The sequence below is a fragment of the Mustelus asterias genome, chromosome 16, assembly GCF_964213995.1.
Source record: "Mustelus asterias chromosome 16, sMusAst1.hap1.1, whole genome shotgun sequence".
In the NCBI taxonomy this organism is placed as follows: Eukaryota; Metazoa; Chordata; class Chondrichthyes; order Carcharhiniformes; family Triakidae; genus Mustelus; species Mustelus asterias.
This window is the reverse complement of record NC_135816.1, coordinates 29761629-29788736: the sequence shown is the minus strand read 5'-3', so window position 1 is coordinate 29788736 and position 27108 is coordinate 29761629. Positions and strand designations below refer to the sequence as shown.

At 41.2% G+C, this 27108-nt stretch overlaps 1 protein-coding gene across 13 annotated transcripts in view; it reads right to left on the bottom strand.

The window, feature by feature from the left end:
• rapgef6 (Rap guanine nucleotide exchange factor (GEF) 6) overlaps window positions 1–27108 on the bottom strand; it is a 330858-nt gene that overhangs the window by 162265 nt on the left and 141485 nt on the right. For 11 of the 13 annotated variants that reach the window (XR_013499761.1, XR_013499760.1, XM_078230817.1 and 8 more), the window contains one exon: window positions 11057–11227. The exons of the other annotated variants lie outside the window; for them this stretch is intronic. Coding sequence is in view for 9 of the 11 variants with exons in the window: in XM_078230817.1 (XP_078086943.1) it covers window positions 11057–11227 (171 nt within the window). In the remaining 2 variants the exon portion in view is untranslated. The remainder of the gene's footprint in view (window positions 1–11056; window positions 11228–27108) is intronic. 13 annotated transcript variants of the gene reach the window in all.

The following is a 27108-nucleotide window of genomic DNA, read 5'->3' as shown; positions in this document are numbered from 1 at the left end:
AGGGATTTGCGGGTAAAATATGTGGGGGTAGGGTCTGGGTGGGATTGTGGTCGGTGCAGACTCGATGGGCCGAATGGCCTCCTTCTGCACTGTAGGGTTTCTATGATGTGTTCTATGATTTCTAAAGCAGGTGATCAAAGGTCTCATTGTTAGAGTACGTTTCGAAGGCAAGTGAATGATATTTGGATAGAGGGTTCAGACGTTTGGGGGGGGGGGGGGGTGTGTGTGTCTGTGTGTGTGTGTGTCTAGTGACAATGAGTGCAAAACTAGCAGAGTTATCCAAGTTAGTGTTAGTTATGATCCAAAATATCTCAAAAGGATTTCAAAATAATCTAGGTATACAGAAAGTGCCTGACCCAAAGAAGAAGTGATTTGTTTTTGGCAAAAATGTGAATCCCGGTTCAGGTCCTGAAATTATTTTTTAAAGGATCCATTGACATCGTGAGGGGGCAAATTGACTTATTTTAAAATATTGTAGGTTATTTTATTCAGATTGCTGTTGATTTTTTTTGAAGAATATTGTGGATTGTCTCAGCTGCTGTGCTGCAATTTGTTACAGCTGTCAAAAACGTATGCAGAGTTTTCAGAGCAGGTTGGTGAATGTGGATTGGCCTGAAGCTTCCTCAAAGTTAGAAGCCCTTAATAAAGAGATTTATTTTTTCACCTTTGTAGTTACAGAGCATCAACTAAATAGGAAACAAAATCTCAAGGAACAGCTTTGCAATTGCAATGACCTTTGAGTTAAGTGTGGTAGAGGCATGTACTCTAGCAAGTGCCCTATTTACTTGTTCTTCAGATAACCAAGTTCAATTTCTCTACTATGGCTATTATATAAGAATATAAATATATAAGAATGCTTTATCTCAATATTTAAATACTACAAGGTATGGATCCTGCCATTGGTTGAATGGTTAAAAGCTGAATGTTATGCCATATATTGATTATCTGAGAAAATCTCAGGCTTGATCTGTAGTCTACATTGAATCAGCTGATTTTGCCATGACAGTAATTGGCAGTTCCAATTAGGTACAGTTCTTCTATGATTGGGAGGTAGAAAATAAAAACCAGTCAGGCCTCTTGCTCCTAAATCAATGTCCACTGTTAGGTGCTGGAAAATGTATTAGCAGTTTAGCTGTTATGCCATCACGGTTTTAAAAAACAGGCAACATTCATCACTTGGACTCATGCATGAAAAATAGCTACTCAGGTTACTAGAGTGGGTGGCTCTGGCAATAAAGGAAAATAGTTCTGCATGCTTTTAAGGTGAGCTACAAAGCTGCCATGATGGTAGAGAAGAAAAGTAAATTATAAGTACAATCTACCCAACTCACAGATACAAGAGCTGAGGTAAGCAACTGATTCAAAACACAAGATCCTGGAGCTCATCAGCAGGGATGCACTGATTGTCGATAACACTCCTGCTGTAGGTTTGTGACCAACGAGGTCCTATAACTGCCCAAGTCAGTTGCAGCACAGATCCATTTCAATAAAGTTTCAGGTGCCCTGTAACTTTGTCCACTAACTCTGATAAGATTTAAATAAAAGACTTCAGTGACCCCATAACAGGGCTCAATAATACTTTTCTTAAATCTACAACACTGCAACAAGATTATCACACATTTTAACATAACCTTGCATTATGTAGCATGAGAAATGATTACCTGGCAACTCCTCCAGCTTTAAAAAAAAAATCAATGGAGATTTATGAATTGTGCCAAAATATTTTTTTCAAGAGTTTAGGAATTAAAGGAACAGGCAAATACTGCAGCGACTATTCATGACATTCCTTTCTGTCAGTGATGCATTGGCATGAAACCTTGCAAGTATGCTGCATCGTGTTTGGAGAGGAGCTAGATTTCAAAACATTTTAACATAACAGCAAAGGGACAGTCAAATAAAATATAAAAGCAAAATACTGAGGATGCTGGAAATCTGAAATAAAACAGGAAATGCTGGATAAACCCGCCAAATCTGGCAGTAGCTGTGGAGAGAGTAACAAAGTTAGGGACGGGTGATATGAACTTGAAACATTAACCTTCTTTCTCTCTCCAGAGATGCTGCTAGGCATGCTGAATATCCAGCATTTGTTTTTGTGTGAAATAACTACATATTCATATACATATTAAATAAATGCAATACTTTTTCACAATATTCCAGCATTTCCATTGAAGATGTATATTTCAGGAAACATTAAAAGTGTGCTAAAATCTGACATTTGAAAACATTGGGGGGGTTGGTGGTAAAATAAGTAAATTTGATCTTTTTAATTGATAGCCTGTTGGCACAGTGAGATAATACTCTGCACAATGCAAGAATAAGGATAAAAATAAATTCAGACAAAACTATCATAGAAAACAAGTCAATGATGCTATCATTTTCACTGTTGAGAAAAAATGGACTCATTTTATTTTTGGTTTTATTTGAGAAGTATTTTTAAAATGACTACGATATAAATAATTTACTCCTATAAAAGGCTGCTTGTAAAAACATGGCAATATCATTCTCTAAAGCAATATCTCCAAATGGGCATTGGAAAAGCAGATGTAATTGTATCCCTCTAAACTGACTGAAATCATTTCTAGATTTTCATTCCCAGGGGTACATACTTCTGACTGCAATTCTTTTGGCAACTTTTATACCAGCAACACCCAAAAATTCCTGCTTATCGCTTTTCATTATGTAGAATCACAGTAGGCCAGGTTCTCATATTTGTAAAATTCAGGAAGTCCTGTCTGCAAGTGTACTCCACCCATTCCCTGGCTCTTGGTGCAAAGAGAGGAACACTCCAGTCTGTTTCCCAAAAGGCAAAATATTATTTAGCCTTTAGGTCCACTGGTTGCCGTGTTCAAGTGTTCTCCATCACTAAGTGCTCAATAACATAACATGAACAGGTCCAATTATAAGCATCAGCGAGATTTGCTGCACAGCATATAACGAGATATGATATTTCCCTGAAGAGGGAGCAGAGTTGTCATCACAACCAAGATGATGCAATCTCCTAAAATAGAATCAGCAACTCAGGAATAACAATAAAGAGGCAAACTGAAAATCATAGCTATCCTTCAGCAAATCTTGGTTTCCTCTCCATATTAATGGAAAAGTTGAACTTCCAAGTGAGGGATGTCAGTGTTAATTTGGGTCATCGACTTCAACTCCTCCCACAAATTCTATGTCTTCACCACTGAGTTCACTCCTCCCCTTGACCAATGTGTCAGGTTAAAGTCGTCTACTCATAATCTCAATGTCTTATTGGCCCTGGCTGAGTTTTAGATCCAATATATTCTCCCATCACGAACGCCATTTTGGTCCACCTCCACAATATCTGCCTTCATCACTACCTCAACCATATGCTGCTCAAATCCTCAACCAAGATCCAACAATTTGAATGCTCCTTAGCTGACCCTCCACATTCAGTATTTTCTATTATTTTCAATAATGTATGGGTTGGTTAATTAGTTAGCCTATCGATCCATCTTTTATTTGGTTGGTTGGACTGGCTGTAAAATTATATCTCTTAGTTGACTAGACTGTCATTATGTCTTTTAGTTTCATACCTTGGACTCAAGTTTTCTTGCCTCGCTTGACAAATGAAAATTTGATGGAAAATCTAAGCTTTTAAAGTGAAAAATACAATTTATCTGACTCATTGTAACCATTCTTAAAAAGGAAGTGCATCATATATGGCTTGCAACCACAGCCAGAAAGTTATTGCACATATCTGTCTCTTACAGGATGGTGCAAAATTGGTTTTACCGTAGCATCATCTGGAAGCATAAACATAGCAATAAAGTTTCCAATCACGCATAATTGAGATGGTTTTGTTGTTTTCATTATTTCTTATAAGGTTACTTTTAATGTACTAGCACTGCAACCTTCTTTTAAAAAAAAGTTTGATCAGTCAGACAGTAAAGGAAACTTCATACCGCAGACCTGTTACCACCATAAGCTATAGAGCAGAACACCACAAACACAAAAAAATCTAATCGTGACATGTGTCTGAAAAAGATAAGACAGATGTAGATCTTGTTTTTGTTTCCGGTACCTTCACTGCCCTAGTTACGATTACGCACAAAAATAAAGTGATATAGAACAAGCGGCACAGTGCAAACCACTGCCTCACAGCGCCAGGGACCCAGGTTCAATTCTGGCCTCGGGTCACTGTCTGTGTGGAGTTTGTCCCCGTGCCTGCGTGGGTTTCCTCCCACAGTCCAAAGATGTGCGGGGTTAGGTTGATTGGCTATGCTAAATTGCCCCTTAGTGTCAGGAAGATTAGCAGGGTAAATATGTGGGGGATAGGGCCTGGTTGGGATTATTGTGGGTGCAGGTTTGGTGGGTCGAATGGCCTCCTTCTGTACTGTAGGGATTCTACGATTTTATGATTCTAAGCTAAGACTGAGATCTTTCAATCAATTCAAATGCAGCGTTATTCAGATGCAAATCATTGAACAATTTGTTTCCTTCTTGGATTGGGGACATAAAGAAAAAAAATTGGACCTTGAAGGACAATTCTACAATTAAACATTACAACTTTTACACGGTATATACTGTATCCATGTTTACCAATACTCTTTGACCTACAGTCTGTGACATGATTACAATGGGAAGTCCACAAATTATTTAAATCGAAATAATGAAAAAGTCTCAGCAACTTTATTCTAAAATAATTGACTGCCAAGTTTTTTGCTTCTACCAGTTCTCAGCACATGGGTGCCACTAGCAACCTCAACATTATCCATCCTTTATTGCACTGAGATGGTGGGAGTGAGCAATTTTCTCCACTGCTGTAGTCATGTGGTGAAGGTGTTCCCATAATGCTATTAGGTATGGACTTCCTGAAATTTGACTCAGCAACAATGACAAAAATGTCAAAGTTAGAATGATAGGGAAGTTGGAGGTGTTGCTATCCCCATTAGCATTTTTTTTTTAAAAAGGCATTCATGGGCTGAGGGAGTCACTAGTATTTGTTGGCCATTCCTAATTGCACTCCATTTCAGAGGGCATTTAAGAGTCAACTGCATTGCTGTGGATCTGGAGTAACATGTAGGCCGGACCAGGTAAGCCTGTCAGATTGCCTTCCCTAAAGGACCTACTCAGTTAATTGTAGAGCATTGGGGAGAGTTACAGAACAAAGAGATCTAGGAGTACAGTCTCATAGCTCTTTGAAAGTGGAGTCACAGGTGAACAGGGTGGTGAAGAAGGCTATCAGCATGCTTGGTTTCATTAGTCAGAAGATTGAATACAAGAGAATAAGTGTGAAAAGAATTGTTTTGTCTCAGATGCTGTTGAGATTCTTGAAGGGTGTTGATGCTGAAACCATATAACGAAGTGCAGAATATTCCATCACTCTCATTTATGAGCATTGTGGGTGACGCAGAGGTTTTGGGGTGACAGATGAGCCATTCCGCACAGAATGCTTCTGACCTGCTCTAGCTATGTACAGTGGCACAGTGGTTAGCAATGCTACCTCACAGCACCAGGGACCTGGGTTCGATTCCCGGCTTGGGTCACTATTTGTGCGGAGTCCATATGTTCTCCCCATGTCTGCATGGGTTTCCTCTGGGTGCTCCAGTTGCTTCCCATAGTCCAATAGATGCGTTGGTTAGCTGCATTGGCTATGCTAAATTCTCCCTCAGTGTATCCGAACAAGTGCCAGAGTGTGGCGCCTGGGGGATTTTCACAGCAACTTCATTACAGTGTTAATGTAAGTCTACTTGTGCCACTAATAAATCAACTTTAAAAATGTACATACTTAGAGTAGAGGGTCCAACTATGGAAAGGACCCTATGCTAGATCCTTACATGTTGCTGCCCATCTCTAGGCCGGCCTTTGCTCTAAGTCATGTGCCTTCTTATCTAGAGCGGCACGGTGGCACAGTGGTTAGCACTGCTGCCTCACAGCACCAGGGACCGGGTTCAATCCCGGCCTTGGGTCACTGTCTGTGTGGAGTTTGCACATTCTCCCCGTGTCTGCATGGGTTTCCTCCAGGTGCTCCGGTTTCCTCCCACAGTCCAAAGATGTGCAGATTAGGTGGATTGGCCATGCTAAATTGCCCCTTAGTGTCAGGGGGACTAGGTAGGGTAAATGCATGGGCTTATGGGGATAGGACCTGGGTGGGACTGTGGTCGGTGCAGACTCAATGGGCTGAATGGCCTCCTTCTGCACTGTAGGATTCTATGAGCAGATAGAACATTAACGTGGCTAATTCAATTCATTGTTTAGTAAATAATAACCCCGAAGATGCTTTTAGCAATTTTAATTAAATTAAGATGGAACGGTGATTTGGTTTTCTATTGTCAGAGTTGGTCTTGAGGCGCAAATGTGATTTGCCGTTTATCAATCTAAGTCAGTATTTTTCCAGCAGTTTGAGCCAATAAATATGCGATAGTGACAAATTACCAGCACTTGGCATTATTAATTCATAATAATTCCAGTCATTTGCAGTGATGTGCAGTCAAAGGTGGCACAGTGGTTAGCTCTGCTGCCTCACAGCGCCAGGGGCCCGGGTTCGATTCTTGGTTTGGGTCACTTGTGGGTTTCCTCCGGGTGCTCCGGTTTCCTCCCACAGTCTGAAAGACGTGCTGGTTAGGTGCTTTGACCTGAACAGGTGCCGGACTGTTATGACTCGGCGAATTTCACAGTAACTTCATTGCAGTGCTAATGTAAGCCTACTTGTGACTAATAGCTAAACTTTGAAGTCCAATTCTCCAAAAAATGGAACAATTTGAACGGTTAGGCTAGCCTCAACAAAATTGCTAAATATGCAAAATATGCCTTGAGCCTTTGCATTGGAGATAGTTACATATTATGAAATTGCTGGATTTATATCATTAATACAAGTTTGCACCTTAGCCAGTTAAGATTGGCAATTCATGTTGTAAAGGCCACGTCAATGTCATGATTTATCATCCTGACGTGATATCTAATCTTGGAAGCTTTGGAAGGAAGTAATAAATTTATGGGATCTCACTTCAGCAAGTTGTGAACAGTTCGTACAATTTTTTAAAAAACCTTTCATCTGTCTTTGCAATACTTTGTCAGTATTGCTGTCCGAATCCTTATTCATGCCTGACCTTATCACTGAACCATTATCAAATTCACATTTGTCCCACAATTTGAGGGGAAGAAAGCTCAATTCATGTTGCTTGCCTCAAGGTGCACCATTTCAGCCAGCCTAATACCTTACAGCAATCATGTCCTGAGAGAACTAAACTGGTCATTTCAACTAATCAGTGATGCCTATTCTTGGCCACAGGAATCGTAGTGGGTGGGAAGACAGACCATGCAAAGGTTCGTTGACCTTGGGCAGGATTTTCCAGTTTTGGGGCAAGCGCAGCCGGAAAATCCCACCCAAAATGTCAGACTGGCATTTACCAGCGATAGAGATTTAATTGTTGGACAAAACAGCTGATTCTCATTTATAGTATTTTTAATCTATGGCCACATAGGCCTGAAAAGACTAGTTATGACCATGATGTGCAGGCAGCCACAACCTGTAGCATGATAATTAGAAACATGAGATTTAGTTATTTTGTTTTCCTCTAATCTTCTCTGTGAAAACCCACAACAAAGTCATTCACAGCATTTGCAAAAATAAGATTGTTTGGGGTCTAAAAAAATTGGGTCATCTCATATGCGGGGTCGATTATACACCACATTTTATGGTCTATTATTGGCAATTTTCCTTCACCATTGTGCTTGTAGCCAAATAACATTGGCAGAAAATACTGAAGTAAATTTTGTCAGTTTTTAAAGCCACAATATTGAATATCCGTTTTTAAAAATTAATATAAATATTATTTTGTGCAATTAGACAGGCACAATTCAGGTGCACCTCTCTGGCAGCCCAATAGAGAGCAGTAACCAATGTCATTAATGTGAACGTTTACATGATAGGAACAATGGATGCTGGGGATCACAATGGGGTGGGAAGAGAAAGGTTACTCAAAATTACAGGAGTCAAAGGACAAAGTCAGGAAAAATGCGTACAGCCAAAAATATGGGTCTATTGAAAGAAAAACCTTATTTTATACAGTACAAATTCTTCTGGAGTAAAGCCATCGGGGTCATGTCAAACCCACACTATTTTATAGTATAAAACTAGACTAAATGAGTGGAAGTCTGGTTTTGAGATTGTTTGGCATCAATATGGTGAGTAAAAAAGTAGGGATGCAAATGCTAAATATCCACCTATATTGCTGTTCAATAACATAAATGGACACATCAAGTTGTACCAACTTAAACACATTTTGGGTAGCAGTATATGCATATGCTGTGTGTCAGACAATAAGACTTGTCATCCATGCAGCTCCACATTTGCTCAAAACCAGGGCGACTAATGAAAGGGAAAAGATGTAGCATAAGAGTTGGTGAGTACTCGCTGAAACTGGAAACACTGCATATTGATTTAACATTGAAGCTGCAAGAAAGTGCCTGCAGGGTCACCTTGACAACATGACCAGCTAATACCACATACATCTTTTAATGGCAGTAACTGTTTTAATGGTTATTCTTTGTTGAGTCTGCAAAATATATTTCAGCTCTCTGTTATGTTCGGAGAAAAAAGTGCAAGACCAAGAGTGATCTGGAAACTCAATGTTACTCTGATTCAATCTCGGTTGTAAAAGCCAAAATCATCTATTCAGAGCAGTCAGCAATTCAAAGCTGGGAATCTTCTATAATCTGTGCTACACTGAGAATTTGGTTGGGGGGGAGCAGAAGGAAATAAACCTAGAAATGGATTGTTACAAAAATGTGCTGCTAAGCTATCAACAGCATGAACTGCTCCAATATTTGGCACTGTAAAAAGTATTTGCCATATGAAATATCCACTGAAGTTACACCTGTATAATACATGCTTAGTTTATCCCACCAACAGAACTGTTGTACCTCAAGTGGGTTTTATAAATCAGCTGCTTGTTCTACTTAACAGGCTTCTGTTGGAACATTAAGATCTTCGAAAAAATGTTGAGTCAGGGCCAGCAGTTTCCAAAAGACAAAAAAAAATCCTGTAGCAGGTTATTTTGTACAATTATTTGTTTCTATCTATATTTCATTAACTGAACTACTTAATTTGCTCAATTCTTCTCGACTGATAAATCTGGAGCATCAATGAAAAATCAATTGATGGAATCTACCCAACTTATGCCTTTGAGTATTAGTTTTAGCAACACGTCGCTATTTCTATAGTCTATTCCCTATGAAATAAAGGTCAAGGCCTTCCCAATTACCTTCCGCACTTGCATGCTAACTTTTTGTGATTTATGCATGAGGACCCCCAAATCCCCGTGCTGCAGCTTTCTACAGTCTTTCTCCATTTGAATAACATTTAGCTCCTTTATTCTTCCTACCAAAATAACTTCAATTTTCCAAAATTATATTCCATCTGCCAAGTTTTTGGCCACTCACCTAACTTGTCTCTCTGTAGACTCTGTCATCTTCACTACTTGCCTTCCCACCTATTTTTGTGTCATCCACAAACTTGGCAATAGTACATTCACTTCCCTCCAAATCAAGCGGTCATGGGTTCAAGCCTCCAAGTCAAGAGATCATGGATTCAGAGATATGAACACAATATTGTCTGCTACATCAATGTACATCAACATTTATCCCTCAACCAATGGTTACAATAGATGATCTGTTTCACTGCTGTTTCTGGGACCAGGTGCAAGTTAGTTAGGTCTCTAACATTACAATTTAAAACTACTTAACTAGCTATAAAGCATTTTAAGATACAACATACAAATACAACTTCTTTGTTCTTCCTTCACAATGAACACACTACTCAAAATTATTGCATTGCAATACAAAAATGATTTTTTTCCCAATTAGCATAACCGTTCATTATTTCCAACAATTTTGATTGCCTGTTTTGGCTCAGTGGCAATACTCAACCCCAAGTCAGAAATTCATGGGTTCAGGCCTCATCCTAGGACTTGACTGCATAATCTAGACCAACACTTTAAAGCATCAGTACCTCAATACAACACCATAAGGTGTCATTTCTCAGATAAGATGTCAAATCGAAGTCCCATCTGCCTGCTCAAGTGGAAATCAGGGATGGCGAAATAAATACTGGCCTTGCCAGCGACACCAACACCCCATGACTGAATAAAAAACACGTTGCATTACTCCAAGTACAAGGAAGTGTTCCAAGTGTCCTGGTTATCATTTATCTCTCAACCATTTATTTAATTGCTATTCGTGGGACTTTGCTGATCATAAATTGACTATTTATCTACATAAATGACTGACAGCAAGAAAGTGTTAAGACTGTAAAGATATTCATATCTTCAAAATCTCCAAGGTATATTATCCTCTACTTTTTGTGCTCCTCAGGTTTATAAATTCCAGACCTCTTGCCATCATTTAAGCTGGTGCCTTAAAACTCCAACAAAGGTGCCTTGGAAAATACTCCTTTCTGTCAGTAGGCATCAAGTGAAGCTGAGATATATTGCCATTATGTGATAGTAATGTAGCCAAAACCAACTCAGCAGACTAGAGATATTCAATTTGCATCCTCCCAGTCTCTAGTGCTATGCATTAGCTCACTATCTGTCTCTTTCTCTCCAAACTACTCTGCTAGTTTTCCATAAGGAACTCATTATTGTCCACTTTATCAGTCATACTTACACAATTCACTCTTGTAACTTGGACTGAAATTGGAAAAACTGAGAGCCAATGAACGTACAATAAATATTTAGCTAAAAAAAAAAATCGCTTGCTTAAAGGTGGAAAAACCCACAATCAAATGATCTGTGCAATTAGTCATACTGCTGAAGTATCATTTTGACCTAATCAACATATACATCCAGTGTGGTACTTTAAAAAAAGGTTACTAATTCGACAACGTGTATGTCTGGTGAGATGCCCTTTGAAATTTAACTGCACTTGCAGTGTAAATATACTTTATTTAAACTGGACAATAATTTTATTAATTTACTTTGAATTTTGCTGATTCATTTGTAAATTGGAAACAGTTGGCAATCTTTAATGTTAATTTTTAAACTTAGCCAAGGGTCCAAAAGCATACTTAATGTGTAACAAGAAATGGCTTTACCATGTGATAAGTGCTGGTCTGCTGAGGTCGGTCAGTATGGTAGGAATCCACATTGTCTGTGATTGTTTGCCGCTCTCCTTTCAGATTGATCCTCCTGAAGCGCCGACGTGACTGCCGGTTGGTTATCTCCCTCTGTAGATTTTTCTCCTCATTCTCGCTGACATTTTCAACCTGAAATATATGTTCAGGATCTTGATTGAACATCCAATTCTTCCATATCACAGAAAGTCTGTGCAACCTTAAGAGACTCATGAGAAATGCATAAAAGCATTTAACTATGCCTGTACTACTGTGAGGATGGGGGCCACTGGTGGAATATAAACCACACACAGTCACAACTGCACGCTAACTGAGAAAAATTATGTTTCAATAAGCTAGAGGCCACGACTTCCTTCCTTCCAGGAAACCGTAAATAAAGGTTTATCAGTGCAGAAATCATTTGCTTGTTTTGTGCGTGTGTGCAATGCACTGAACATTGCCTCTTTTTTTCTTGCATCCTGATTTTTTTGTCAAACGTCATGTACACATAGGCTACCTTTTCATACATCATTCAGCTCTTCACGTTTATACCAGCATAACCCCAATTTAAGATACATTTGATGGGTACTTATTCAGTAAGCATGTTACACCTTTGCTCAGATATCTGCCACATTTTCATCCCCGGAGAACCAAATTCCCAAAAGCACCTTTTAAAGGACACCTTTTATTGGACTGCTTACATTATTTGTTATTTTTATTCTTTTTTTTCCTCTGAATAAGGCTCTCCAGACCAAGCATCATCCAAGTTTGAAGTAGATGAAACACGTTGTTGATGATGTCATTTCATGGTTACCTGCTAAGAAGTCTACAAGAATGGATTGGACATGATTCTCCCTTTGAATTTCCCTCCCCTCATCAACAGGCAAGTGTAAAACTTTCAAACTCTCACTTGTATCTTATTTTAAAACACTACTTATCAGATTCCAACATACCACACCACCGATGGAAATATCATGAAATTTGGCATTCAAGTTCCATTTTCATGCAAATACTTACTGAAATATATATATATATATATATATATATATATATATATAATATAGATAAATTACATCCTGCGATGGTGTTTTACAGCAAAACACAAAATATTAAATTGAGCAATTTAATCTCATGCGAGTTCTGTTCATGTTCCCGCAATTCCATGACTCTCATACTTAGTTGATACAAAAAGAAATTAAAATAAATGATGGCACTTTCAGAGATTAAAAATGAAATTCATTAACCTATGTTGCGGGGAAGCAGAACGCACTTCCTTGGAATTATGATCAGATAAAGACAGGGTCATATTGACAGGTCATTATTCAACTTCAGTTGCCCAATGACTTGGAACATCAGGAAGTTAAGGAAGGATGAAGTTTTATTAACCTTGATATACAAATCAAATATTCTACTTCATGCCCAGCCCAAATAAAATTCAACATTTTAATTGGTCAGCTACTCTTTTTATTGTAACATGCAGATTAGCATAATAAGCAATAACTGAACTAGGCCATCTCTTTGGTTTGAACATCAGTAAAATTATTCGATTTGATCAAGGTTTTGTAGTTGCAATGACAGCAATGACTTGCAGTGCTAACCATCATTACTCTGAATATACAGCATTCATACATGTGCAGTTAAACACAGAAATCCAAAAGTTATCAGTGATCTCTCACTCCTGCAAATGATGTTGTTGGGGTCCCATAAACTATGATAAAGTTTTAAAAAACACTGTACTGGTGAGAGCTTGCCCTTTCACACTATTATTCTCTCTGTAAAAGCCCCTAAAGAAGTTATGCCTTGTCAACTGAGGTGTCACTGGGTTTTCAATGGCACTCTTAGTCAGAGTTGACCTCTTTGGTCTTGAAAAACTAATTTTAAATTTCTAATGTCAAATTTTTCCATTGTGATAAAATTTCATCAATTTTTGAACTATGACATATTATTTTATGAATGCAAAATTTTTAAGCTTCCACCTTAATTCCATGTGTATGTCCCCAATTTTTATTTTGCTTTCTATAAAAGTATAAAATGTGAATGATAAAACCGACTTGTTACTTTCTGGAGAAAGTTTGAGGATTCTTCAATGTGATTGGCTGCTTAACCTGTTTGATTACATCATTGTTGCTAATCACCAGTGATACTCTATAGCTGATGCCACAATGAAATCAATATCAGGAAAGGGGAATTCCATGCCACAGAGCCAGCCATAACTTTTGGGTAGCTTTCTACCAGGTTAACAAGCGCCAAAACTTCACCACTAACTGCAAAATCCAGACCATGATCTTTCTTAATTATTTTACAACACGGTATTCAGCCAAACCCAGCATGGCAACAAAAATACAATCTAGGTAAAAATAAAACAAAATGATGAAAAGGTAAATTGTAGAGGTAACTGGACTCATGACATTATGGGCTGTTACAATCTCCATATCAACTGTAAAGCCAAAACAAAATTTACTGAATGACCCCTCAAATGAAGAAATTACCAACAAGATTCCATTTCTGCAGCTCTTACTTTAACAAATATCAGAACTGAGGCAAAAGAAATATGAACAGGAAAATGATCATTGAAACAAAAAACAATAAAGTTCGCTTTAGAAAATCCTCTCTCTACCTTGGATCATGCCAATGCTGATGATGTAGGTGTATTTTTCCAGAGTTGCCTTTCAAGTAAGGAACCAATAACACCCTGCTTCAAAGTTTGGCCACTTTTGGGAAAGCACCCAGCTGTTTACTTCTCCGACCTATCCAGAGTTTTCAGGTTTAGACCTTGTTACTCACCTCACACAGTACCTCCAAGAGCTCCCTTCTTCTTTTCTGCAAAACAGAAAAACTCACCTCTTCCCAAGAGTGATTTGCTTCTTCTCCTCACCGGAATTCTCTGTTCCTCTTTGTCTGTCAGCTTTTTTGTTTCTGCATTTGTGGACTAATTACTTTCAGCGAACTCCTCTGCTAGCAGCTCTCCTTTGTGCCTGCATCTATTTTTTGTATTAGCTAGCCACACAGCTTTCCCAACTTCGTTCTTGCTGATACTTCTTCCAGGTCAAGGATTGCGAAGTGACATGGACCAATATTTCTTATTATCCAAAAAAAAAGGAAATTTTCACAAATGTCTTTTAGGGAAGGAAATCTGTTGTCCTTATTTGATCTGGCCTACAAGTGGCTCCAGAGCCAGAGCAATGTGGTTGATTGACTCTCTACTTCCCTCTGAAATGGCCTAGCAAGCCACTCAGTTGTATCAATTGCTACAAAGTCTCAAAAAGAAATGAAATCGGACGGACCACCTGGCATCGATCAAGGCACCAGAAGAGATAATGGCAATTCGACCAACCCTGTCGACCCTACAAATTGCTCCTTACTAAGAACTGGGGACAAGTGCCAAAATTGGGAGAGCTGTCTCACAGACGAGTCAAGCAACAGCCTGGTATAGTCATTCTCCCGGAATCAGAACTTACAAAAAGCATCCCAGACACCACCATTACATCCCTGGGTATTACCTGGTCCACCAACAGGACAGACCCAGCAGAGGTGGCGGCACAGTGGTATACAGTCAGGACAGTGTTGTCTGGGAGTCCTCAACATTGACTCTGGACCCCATGAAATCTCATGGCTTCAGGTTAAACATGGGCAAGAAAACCTCTCACTGGTTACTACGTACTTTCCTCCTTGAATCAGTACTCCTCCACGTTGAACAACACTTGGAGGAAGCACTGCGGGTGGCAAGGGCGCAAAATGTACTCTGGGTGGGGGATTTCAATGTCCATCACCAAGAGTGGCTCGGCAGCAGCACTACTGATCAAGCTGGTCAGCTCCTAAAAGATATAACTGCTAGACTGGGTCTGTGACAAGTGGTGAAGAAACCAACAAGATGGATCCTTCATGCCGCATTTGACTGACTGCGGCATGAAGGAGCCCGAGCAAAACTGGAATCAATGGGTACAGGGGGCAAACTCTCCGCTGGTTGGAGTCATACCTGGCACATAGGAAGGTAGTTGTGGTTGTGGAGGGTCAGTCATCTCAGCTCCAGGACACCTCTGCAGGAGTCCCTCAGGGTAGTGCGCTACACCCAACCGTCATCAGCTGCTTCATCAATGACATTCACCCAATCACAAGATCAGAAGTGGGGATGTTCACCGATGATTGCACAATGTTCAGCACCATTCGTGACTCTTCAGATACTGATGCAGTCCATGTTCAAATGCAACAAGATCTGGACAATATCCAGGCTTGGGCTGACAAGTGGCAAGTAACATTCGTGCCACACAAATGTCAGGCAATGCCCATCACCAATAAGAGACACTCGAACCACCATCCCTTGACATCCAATGGTGGTACCATCACTGAATCCCCCATTGTCAACATCCTTGGGATTACCATTGACCAGAAACTCAACTGGACTCGCCATATAAACACATTGACTACAAGAGCAGGTCAGAGGCTAGAAATACTGCAGCAAGAACTCGCCTCTTGACTCCCAAAGCCTGTCCATCAGATACAAGGCACAAGTCACAAGTGTGATGGAATACTCCCCACTTTCATGGATGCAGCTCCAACAACACTAAAGCAGCTTGACACCATCCAGGATAAAGCAGCCTGCTTGATTGGCACCACATCTACAAACATCCACGCCCTCCACCACTGGCGCTCAGTAGCAGCAGTGTGTACCATCTACAAGATGAAGATGCACTGCAGCAATTCATCAAAGATCCTTGGACAGCACCATCCAAACCCACAATCACTTCCATCTGGAAGGACAAGAGCTGCAGATAAAGTTTAAAGTTTTTTTTTAAGTTTCAAGTTAAAGTTTAAAAGTTTATTTATTTGTGTCACAAATAGGCTTACATTAACACTGCAATGAGGTTACAGTGAAAATCCCCTCGTTGCCACACTCCAGCGCCTGTTCAGGTACAATGAATTTAGCATGCCCAATGCAGAGCATGTCTTTCAGACTCTGGAAGGAAACTGGAGCACCCGGAGGAAACCCATGCAGACACGTGGAGAACCTGCAGACTCCACACAGACAGTGACCCAAGGCAGGAATTGAACCCGGGTCCCTGGCACTTTGAGGCAGCAGTGCTAACCACTGTGCCGCTCCATGGAAACACCACCACCTGCAAGTTCCCCTCCAAGCCACTCACCATCCTGACTTGGAAATATATCGTCGTTCCTTCGCGGTCGCAGTCAAATTTCTGGAATTCCCTCCCTAACGGCATTGTGAGTCAACCCATAGCACGTGAACTGCAGCGATTCAAGAAGACATCTCACCACCACCTTCTCAAGAGCAACTAGGGATGGGTAATAAATGCTGGCCAGTCGGTGATGCCCATGTCCCAAGAACGTATTAAAAAGAATTAATCCCATTACCAATGATGCAAACTCTTTTCAAAAATATTCTTAAAAACAATTACAGATTCTACATATTTTTAAAGAAATTACAAATTTTGCTTACTATGCTGCTTCTAAATCAAAGGTCGCCACAACACCCCGATTTCAGCATAAGTTTATTTTGCCTTCCCCTGACAGTGAAGCATCAGGTAATATATTAAGTATAAGCACCAGTCAAGTTCAACAGGTGGATGGTGCACAAAGTTCTGACTGGCAGTTTAGTTTTGCTGACAGTTCCTCCGAGCAGCAGATTAGGCTTCTTGTGCCAGAGAAGAAAGCAGACCAAAATGCTGCACATCACAAGTATGAACCCACTTCCTGCTACGCTAAGCATTGATGCATCAATTTGCAGTCTGTATGTTGTATCTCTTCCTGGTGCTAAATCCTGTGGCAATTTAATAGCCACCTATCATTTACAGTACATCAACTGTTCTTGTATAGCAATGTTTTTTCAAATACATAATTTTAAAATCTGATCCTGATTTCCATATGAAATTAGTTCAAATATCTATGGGGAATATCAACATTTTTTAATGATTTAACTTTACTCAAGGGGGCCAGATGCCTTTCGATCATGAATTAACATCCAATTCATTAGGAACTTCAGTATTTTCCCTTCCACAAGGATATCTTGTGACTTTATCTATTTACTCCACGAGAGCTAGCTTTATATAAAGCTCCAAACAGTGAATAACATTCCACATCTTTATGGTCCAAATTACTTTTTGTTTTTCCAAAAATTGATTCAAATTCTAAAATTCCACATTCTCTGGATTATTATCCTAGGCCTCTGAATTCCTAGTCCAGTAACATGAGAACCACAAAAGATGTAAACACATACTCTAAAAGAAATTAGAATGCACAAGTATGACATTCTTTTGCAACAAATTCAGTAAATGATAATTCCAAGCTCTCAGCTGAGTTGAGAAAGTCAAAGCATCAATTGGGCATATAAACAGTGAAAGGGGCAGTAAAACGGGTGGGCTGGAAAAGGGTAAATAAGATTTACATTTTATTTCTTTGTTCATTTTCAAGGACATGGGCATCACTGGCTGAGCCAGCATTTATTGCTCGTCCCTAACTGCCCTCCACTCTGAGGGTATTTGAGAATCAACCACATTGCTGTGGGTCTGGAGTCACATGTAGGTCAGACAGGGCAAGGATGACAGATTTCATAGAAATCATAGAAACCCTACAGTGCAGAAGGAGGCCATTCGGCCCATCGAGTCTGCACCGACCACAATCCCACCCAGGCCCTACCCCCACATATTTACCTGCTAATCCATCTAACCTACGCATCTCAGGACTCTAAGGGGCAATTTTTAACCTGGCCAATCAACCTAACCCACACATCTTTGGACATCTTTCCTTCCCTAAAGGACTTTAGAAACCCAGATGGGGTTCAACAACAATTGACAATGGTTTCACGATCATCGTTAGACTTTTAATTGGATGGTGCTGTCCAAGGATCTTTGATGAATTGCTGCAGTGCATCTTCATCTTGTAGATGGTACACACTGCTGCTACTGAGCGCCAGTGGTGGAGGGCGTGGATGTTTGTAGATGTGGTGCCAATCAAGCAGGCTGCTTTATCCTGGATGGTATCAAGCTGCTTTAGTGTTGTTGGAGCTGCATCCATGAAAGTGGGGAGTATTCCATCACACTTGTGACTTGTGCCTTGTATCTGATGGACAGAATTCAAATTTCACCATCTGCCGTGGGATTTGAACACGGGTCCCCAGAGTATTATCCTGAGTCGCTGGATTATGAGCCCAGTGACAATACCGCCATGCCTCTGTCTCCAAATGAATACTTTGCATGTGTCTTTGTCAAGGAAGACGACGCTGCCAAAGTTATAGTGAAAAGAGAAGATAGTTGAGGCACTGATTGATTGTCATAAAAAACCCAATCTGCTTCACGAATGTCCTTTAGGAAAGGAAATCTGGAATCCTTATCTGGTCTGGCCTACATGCGATTCCAGACCCGCAGCAATGTGGCTAACTCTTACATGGCCTCTAAAATGGTCTAGCCATTTAGCAAGCCACTCAGTTGTATTAAACCACTACAAAGTGGGAAAAAAACAAACTGGATCAATCACCCAGTATCAACTTAGGCACTGGAAACAACAACCAACAAGACACACCTAGCAGAGGTAGTGGCATTGTGGTATACAGTCAGAAGGGAGCTGCCCTGACAGTCCTCAACATCTACACTGGACCCCATGAAGTCTCAGAGCATCAGGTCAAACATAGGCAAGGAAACCTTCTGCTGATTACTCTCTACAGTCCCTCCTCAGCTGATGAATCAGTACTCTCCACATCGAACACGATTTGGAGAAATGACTGAAGGTCACAAGAATGCAAAATGTACTCTGGGAACTTCCATGTCCATCAACAAAAATGGTTCAATAGAACCAGCACAGACAAATCTGGCCAGGTCCTAAGGGATATAGCTGCTAGGCTTGGTCTGCTGCAGGTGGTGAGGGAACCAACAAGAGGGAAAAAAACATACTTGACCTTATTCTCACCAACCTGCCTGTTGCAGATGCATTTGTCCATGACAGTATCAGTAGGCGTGTCCACTGCACAGTTTTTGTGGAGATTAAGTCACGTCTTCACACTGAAGATACCCTCCATCGTGTTGTTTGGCACTACCACTGTGCTAAATGGGATAGATCTCGAACAGATCTAGCAACTCAAGACTGAGCACCAATAAGAACATAAGTACTAGAACAGGAGTAGGCCATCTGGCCCCTTGAGCCTGCTCCGCCATTCAATGAGATCATGGCTGATCTTTTCGTGGACTCAGCTCCACTTACCCGCCCGCTCACCATGACACTTAAATTCCTTTACTGTTCAAAAATTTACCTATCCTTGCCTTAAAAACATTCAATAAGTTAGCCTCAACTGCTTCACTGGGAATTCCAGATTCACAACCCTTTGTGTGAAGAAGCTCCTCCTCAACTCAATCCTAAATCTGCTCCCCCTTATTTTGAGGCCATGCCCCCTAGTTCTAGTTTCACCTGCCAGTGGAAACAACTTCCCTGCTTCTATCTTATGAAGCACTGCAGGCCATCAGCAGCAGCAGAACTGTACTCAACCATAATCTGTAGCTTCGTGGCCTGGCATATCCCCATTCTACCATCAGAACCAAGCCAGGAGATCAACCCTGGTTCAATGAACAGTGCAAGAGGGCATGCCAAGAGCAACACCCGGCATATCTAAGAATTAGGTGTCAAACTGGTGAAGCTACAACACCATAAGCAGCAAGTAATACAGATTTAAGAAATTTCACAACCAACGGATTTAACCATTGCCCCATGACATTCAATGGCATTACCATCATGGAATCCCCACTATCCATTATCTACAAGACACAAGTCAGGAGTATGATGCAATACTCCCCACTTTCCTGGATGAGTGCAGCTCTAACAACAAGCTCGACATCATCCAGGACAAAGCAGCCTGCTTGATTGGCACCCCTTCCACAAACATTTACTCCTTCCACCAACCAGAAAATAGTGGCATCAGTATGTACCATCTACAAGATGCACTGCAGGAACTCAGCAAGGTTTCTTAAGCAGCACCTTCCAAATCTAAATGACCATCATCGATAAGGACAAGGGTAGCAGCTACCACCAGGAACACTACCACCTGGAGGTTCCCCTCCAAGTCACTTACCATCCTCTCCTGAAAATATATCGCAGTTCCTTCACTGTCGCTGGGTTAAAATCTTAGAACTCAGCCCCTATATCACTGCAGTAGTTCAAGAAAGCAGCTCACGACCAACTTCTCAAAGGCAATTAGGTGGGCAATAAATGCTGGCCTAGCCAATGATGCCCACATCCCGTAAATGAATGAAAAAATCTTTGCATTTCATTCCCCTAATTTCTCACCATATTTTTGAGCGTCAGGTACCCCTTGTGAAAAATCTTAACAATTCTGTTACACCTTGCAAATTCCGTTTGCGAATATGATGCTCTGTACAATGTAAGTGCATGTTCTGCAGGATGGGAAAGGAAAGTAATGCCTGTTCTGATAGAGCAAAAAATGGCAATCATGGAATCCCTACAATGCAGAAATACAGAAAGATAGAAACATAGAAGATAGGAGCCGGAGGACGACATTTGGCCCTCTGATCCTGCTCTGCCATTCACCATGATCATGGCTGATCATCCAACTCCATAGCCTAATCCTGCTTTCTTCCCATAACCTTTGATCCCTTCACCCCAAGTGCTATATCTAGCCGCCTCTTGAATACACTCAATGTTTTGGCATCAACTACTTCCTGTGGTAATGAATTTCACAGGCTCACCACTCTTTGGGTGAAGAAATGTCTCATCTCCGAACTAAATGGTCTACCCTGTACCCTCAGGCGATGACCCCTGGTTCTGGACACCCCCACCATCAGGAACACCCTTCTTACATCTACCCTGTCTAGTCCTGTTAGAATTTTATAAGTCTTTATGAGATCCCCCCTCATTCGTCTGAACTCCAGCGAAAACAATCCTAACCTAGTCAATCTCTCCTCATACATCAGTCCCACCATCCCCAGAATCAGTCTGATGAACCTTTGCTGCACTCCCTTGAGAGCAAGAACATCCTTCCTCAGAAAAGGAGACCAAAATTGCACACAATATTCTAGGTGTGGCCTCACCAAGGCCCTCTATAATTGCAACAACACATCCCTGCTCCTGTATTCGAAACCTCTTCCAATGATGGCCAACATGCCATTTGCCTTCTTTACTGCCTGGTGCACCTACATGCTTACCTTCAGCGACTGGTGCATAAGATCACCCCTGCACATGCCCCTCTCCAAATTTACAGCCATTCAGGGAGTAATCTGTCTTCTTGCTTTTGCTTCCAAAATGAATAACCTCACATTTACCCAAATTATACTGCATCTGCCATTTATTTGCCCAGGAGGCATTCAGCTCATCGAGTCTGCACCAACTCTTCGAATGAGCATCTTACCCAGGCCCACCTCCACCCTCACCTGTCCCCTAGCCCCATCCCTGAGCATTTACAATGGCTAATACACCTAATCTACACATCTTTGGACACTAAGGGGCAACGTAGCATGGCCAATCCACTAACCTGCGCATCTTTAGATTGTGGGATAAACTAGCTCACCTGGAGGGAACTCATGCAGACACATGCAAACTCCACACAGTCACCTAATGCTGGAATTGAACACAATCCCTGGCACTGTGAGGTAGCAGTGCTAACCACCATGCCACCTTGCCGCCCTTTAAAATTTCACTAGCTGCCATGGTAGGATTTGAACACATAATTCATTAACTTGGGCTTCTGTGTTACTAGTTCCATGGCAGTACTGCTACACTACCAATTCCCTTGCATGAATTCCACCAGCTGCCATGATAGGATTTGAACCAGTGCTCCCCAGAACATTAGCCAGAGGCAATGGATTACTAGTCTAATGACATTACCTAGGCACATGGATTGATGTATTTTTCTAGCAGTTTTTTTAAGCTAAATTGAACATTAATCACTTCAAGGAAGAACATTGGCAGGAATTCCCCTGGAAATGCTCCTACTCCACTACCATAACAACTTGCCTTTAACACAAGAGCTTTATCAAACTAAATTTGAAACTCAGCCACATAAAAAAATAGTACGACAGATGATATCTAGTCAGAAGTAGGTTTAAAGGAGCATCCCAAAGGAAAATAAAAGACGTTTAAAGAAAGAATTCCAGAGCTTAGTCTTGGCCGCTGAAGTCATGGTTGCCAATGGTTAAGAAAATGTTCAAGAGGCCAAAGTGGGTAAACACATATCACTGTGCGTCGTTGGGGTTGGCAAAGTTCAAAAAGATAGAAGCGTAGGGGCAAGAATAAGAACTTTAAAATTGAGCTGTTGCTCAACATGAAGAGAACATTGGTGATGGGTGGACAGGACTTGGAATGAGCTAAGACATGGGCAGAGTTCTGGCTCACCTCATGTTTGGAGAAGGTAGAACATGGGAGGCTGTCTAGGGCTGCACTGGAATGATCAAGTCCAGAGGTAACAAAGGAATGGCTGAGGGTTTCAGTTGGCTGTGAATGTATTGCTGTAAGTGCATGATCTGTACTGGTGTAAGTGCATGTTCTGGAGAGTGGAAAAGAGAAGTGAAACCTTTTCTGTGCTAACCAAAATTGTTCAAAAAATGCACAAATTGAATTTTTTTTTCAGCACTGCCTTTTTAATTAAATTGAATACAATTAATGACTATGAGGGGGAACAACAGTAGGGGCACAACTGATAATATTAGAGGTGGAACTAAGCAGTTTTAATTATGTTACGGATAAGCCTTCAGAAGTTTATCTCAGAATCAAATGTAAACAAAGCATCCTCTCAAGTGCACCCATGTATGGATGTGCAGCAACCCAGAAGGTTCAGTACAAGGGACTCTCCAGTTGTCCTATTTAAGATAATACACGTGCACTACCACACAAAAAGGCATTAAACGTACTGAGGGCTAAAATAAACAAGTCATGCACAACTAGTTGGGCCTCACACATAGTTGCCAGAATTAGTGGCTAAGGAATGTAGTTTATGGTTGGGACCAAACATTTTGCAGTGACATCTAGCCAAAAAGGTCAATCCCGCACATGATGATGGGAACAAATGGAGAGCGAGAAGGGATCCATCTCAGCCTTCTCTGGAAGTCCGCAGCATCACATACATCTGTCTTCAGCTAATTCGATTCAATTCACATGACATCAAGAAACGGCTGAAGGCACTGGATATTGCAACGTTTAAGGGTTGACAATATACTGGCAATAGTACTGAAGACTTGTGCTCCAGAACTTGCCGCATCCATAGCCAAGCTATTCCAGTACAGCTACAACACTGGCATCTACCTGGCAATGTGAAAAATTGTCCGGGTATGTCCTGTATTCAAGAAACAGGACAAATCCAACCTGGACAATTACTGCTCTGTCAGTCGGCTCCTGATCATCAGCAGGTGGTGTAAGGGGTCATCAATAGCGCTATCAAGCGTCACTTATTCAGCAATAACCTGCTCACAGACACAGTTTGGATTCTGCCAGTTCTGACCTTATTATAGCCTTAGTTCAGATATGGACAAAAAAGCTGAATGCCAGAGGTCAGGTGAGTGTGACTACCCTTGACGTCAAGGTAGCATTTGACCAAGAATGGCATCAAGGAGCCCTAGCAAAATCAGAGTCAATGGGAATCAGAGGAAAATTCTCCGCTGGTTGGAGTCATACCTGACACAAAGGAAGATGGTTGGAAGTCACTGCAGGAGTTGGTCAGGATAGTGTCCTCGGTCCAACCATCTTTAGCTGCTTCATCGATGACCTTCCTTTCATCAGAATGTCAGAAGTGGGGATGTTTGCTGATGACTGCACAATGCTTAGTATCATTCATGACTCCTCAGATATTGATGCAGTCCATGACCTGGACAATATCGAGGGTTGAGCAGACAAGTGGCAAATAATATTCGTGCTGCACAAGTGCCAGGCAATGACCATCTCCAACAAGAGGATCCAACCATCCCTCCATGACATTCAATGGTACACCATCACTGAATTCCCCCACTGTCAACATTCTGGGGGTTACCATCGACCAGAAACTGAACTGAACTTGTCACACAAATACTGTCGCTACCAGAACAGGTCAAAAGCGAGGAATCCTGACACACTTCCTGACTGCCAAACCTGTCCACTACCTACAAGGCACAAGTCAGGATGTATTAGAATACTCTCCATTTGCCTGGATGAGTGCAACTCCAACAACACAAGATGCTTGTTAATATCCAGCACAGAGCAGCCTGCTTGATTGCTACCCCTTCCACAAACATCCAATCCCTCCACCATTGATGAACAGTGGCAGCTGTGTATGCCATCTACAGGATGCACTGCAAGAACTCACCAAGGGTCCTTAGACGGCACCATTCAAACCTATGACCACTACCATCTCAACAAGAGCAGAAGATACCTGGGGATATCACCACTTGGAAGTTCCCCTCCAAGCCACTCACCATCCTGTTATGGAAATATATCACTGTTCCTTCAATGTCGCTGGGTCAAAATCCTGGAACCTACACCTCAGGGACTGCAGTAGTTCAAGGAGGCAGTTCACCACCACCTTCTCAAGGGCAATTATCGATGGGCAGTAAATGCTGGTCTAGTCAGTGATGCCCACATCCCATAAATGAACAAGCAACATTTCATTTGCTGAAATACATAAGAGTAACACTCCTGAATGAGAATGCTCACAGGGTTCATCTGGTGCAATGGGATAAAGCAATCAAGCAATTTCTTGCAGAAAAGCAACTCCTAAAACTCTGCCCATCCCCACAGACACAAATCCCCCTCCCCCCCCCATCTCTGTAAACTTGCAAAGAAACTCTGCCTGTGTGGTGGTACAATGCAATGTGCACAACCTAGGGAATGGAATAGTCCACTATCATTGCACATGGTAAGTAAAAATTGTTAACCTTATTCTGTTGAGCAAAGTAAAGAGCTGGCAAAGTTGTATACTGGAACACTAATCCAATTTCGTCCTCGGCTTCACTGTCACGCTATTGTAAATCATAAATATTGCTGCTTATTTACATCTTTTTCTAATGTTGTTCTGTGCAGTATGCTGGCCTGTGAACAGAGGAGGTGATGAAATTAAACTCTCTCCCTAGTTTCAATGGCGCATTATATTAGACTGCCACCCTGAATAGGAATGATAACCTATACTAAATTCTGGTGCCCGCTTCCTAATTCACACTAAGTTCTAATAAACCCATCACCTATGTGCTCGCCAACCTAAAATGGTTTCTGGTTTAAGCAATGTCTTGATTTTAAAATTCTCATTCTCGGTTTTAAATAGGCCCCGTCTATATGTACAATCCGGCCCTATAATCACTCGAGATAGCTGGGCTCCAAACAATTCTGGACTTTTGCACAACCCATTGATCCTTCATTGGTATCCATATCTTAAGCTGTTAAGGTCCTAAGCTCTGGAATTCCCTCTAATATTTTCTGCAATTTGACCTATCTTTCCTCAGAGACTTATTATGGCCTAAAAATTTGAAAAGCTGTCTGTAATTGAAGTTAATGAGTCACCAAAATTGATCAGAGGCAGCTATGGGAAGGAAGGGTGGAAAATATGGAAAACAGTCCATAGTCTTCCTTATATATGATCCATATATGGGCGGCACGGTGATACAGTGGTTAGCACTGCTGCCCTACAGCGCCAGGGACCCAGGTTCGATTCCAGCCTTGGATCACTGTGTGTGGAATTTGTATGTTCTCCCCATGTCTGCGTGGATTTCCTCTGGGCGCTCCGGTTTCCTCCCACGCTCCAAAGATGTGCAGGTTAGGTGGACTGGGCATGCTAAATTGTCCCTTAGTGTCAGGGGGACTAGCAGGGTAAATATATGAGGTTACGGGGATAGGGTCTGGGTAGAATGGTTGTCGGTGCAGACTCGATGGGCCAAATCGCCTCTTTTTGCACTGTTGATTCTATATATTATGATTGCATAGATTTTGGTAATTTTTTTAAACAGAGATGAATTTCCCAGCAATTAACGGGAAGAAACAAAAGGCAAGATTTCAGTTTTTGACATTTACTGGAACAAATAAAATAAGATTAACATAGATCAAACATTAATTAACAGGCACTAATACAAACTTTAAAAAAAGGGACTTGCGCATTAACTAACAGCTAAAATTTGCCTTACAAAACCCTTTCACTGTATGCCACACTCCTGGGAGATACGTAGTATTAATGGAACAGTTCCACAGTTACTCCCAGCTCGCCAGCAGAGGCTCACTTTTCCCCATCATGCAGGTCAAAACTTCCAGTGTCCATCAACAATTGTTTCACATCACCAGAATTTTACCAGATATGATTATCGCCAACAAGGCAAACCTCAACGACTTCCCATTCCATAACTTTTCAAGAGCCCCATCTGCTCTGTTCCCTTTCTTCTGAACAGAAACAGAACTTTTAAAAGCAACTCGTTTTCCCCTTGCTTTTCCACAGCAGCAGCTTCTTGTTCCTGCCACAGCCGTACCTGTCCTTTTTCTGAGAGATACTGTGAAAGGTGTTAAACCTGCCACTCCAACTCAACGAGAGTCTATTTGAGTTTTGCTCCCAATGGTGACCAGATCACAGGAGCATTTCTCCAAATTCTTTTTCAAACAAGGGTGCAAGGGTAAAGCCATCAACTACAGACCAATAAGGTTAACTTCAGTGGAGGGGGCAAATTTATCAGGCACTTAGACAAATATGGATTAAGGAAAGTAGGTTTGGATTTGTTAAGATCACGTGTAACTAACTTGATTGAGGTATTCAGAGGGGGCTGATGAGGGTAATGCAGTTGGTCTGGAGTATGTGTACTTGCAACAGCATTTGACAATTTAAAAAAATTCTTTCATGGAATGTAGCTACTTGTTGCCAAATTACAAGCTTGTTAACAAAGTTAAAGCCCATTAAATTAAAAGAGGTACGAAACTGGCTGAGTGACAGGGAGCAGTAGTGATGACCAGTTGTTTTCTGGACTAGTGGGATTTTCAAGGCAGTATATGCGGACCACTACACCTCTTGATATATATTTCTGACTTAGATTGGTGCATGCAAAACAATTTCCAAATTTGCAGATGACACAAAACTTGCAAGCATGGAG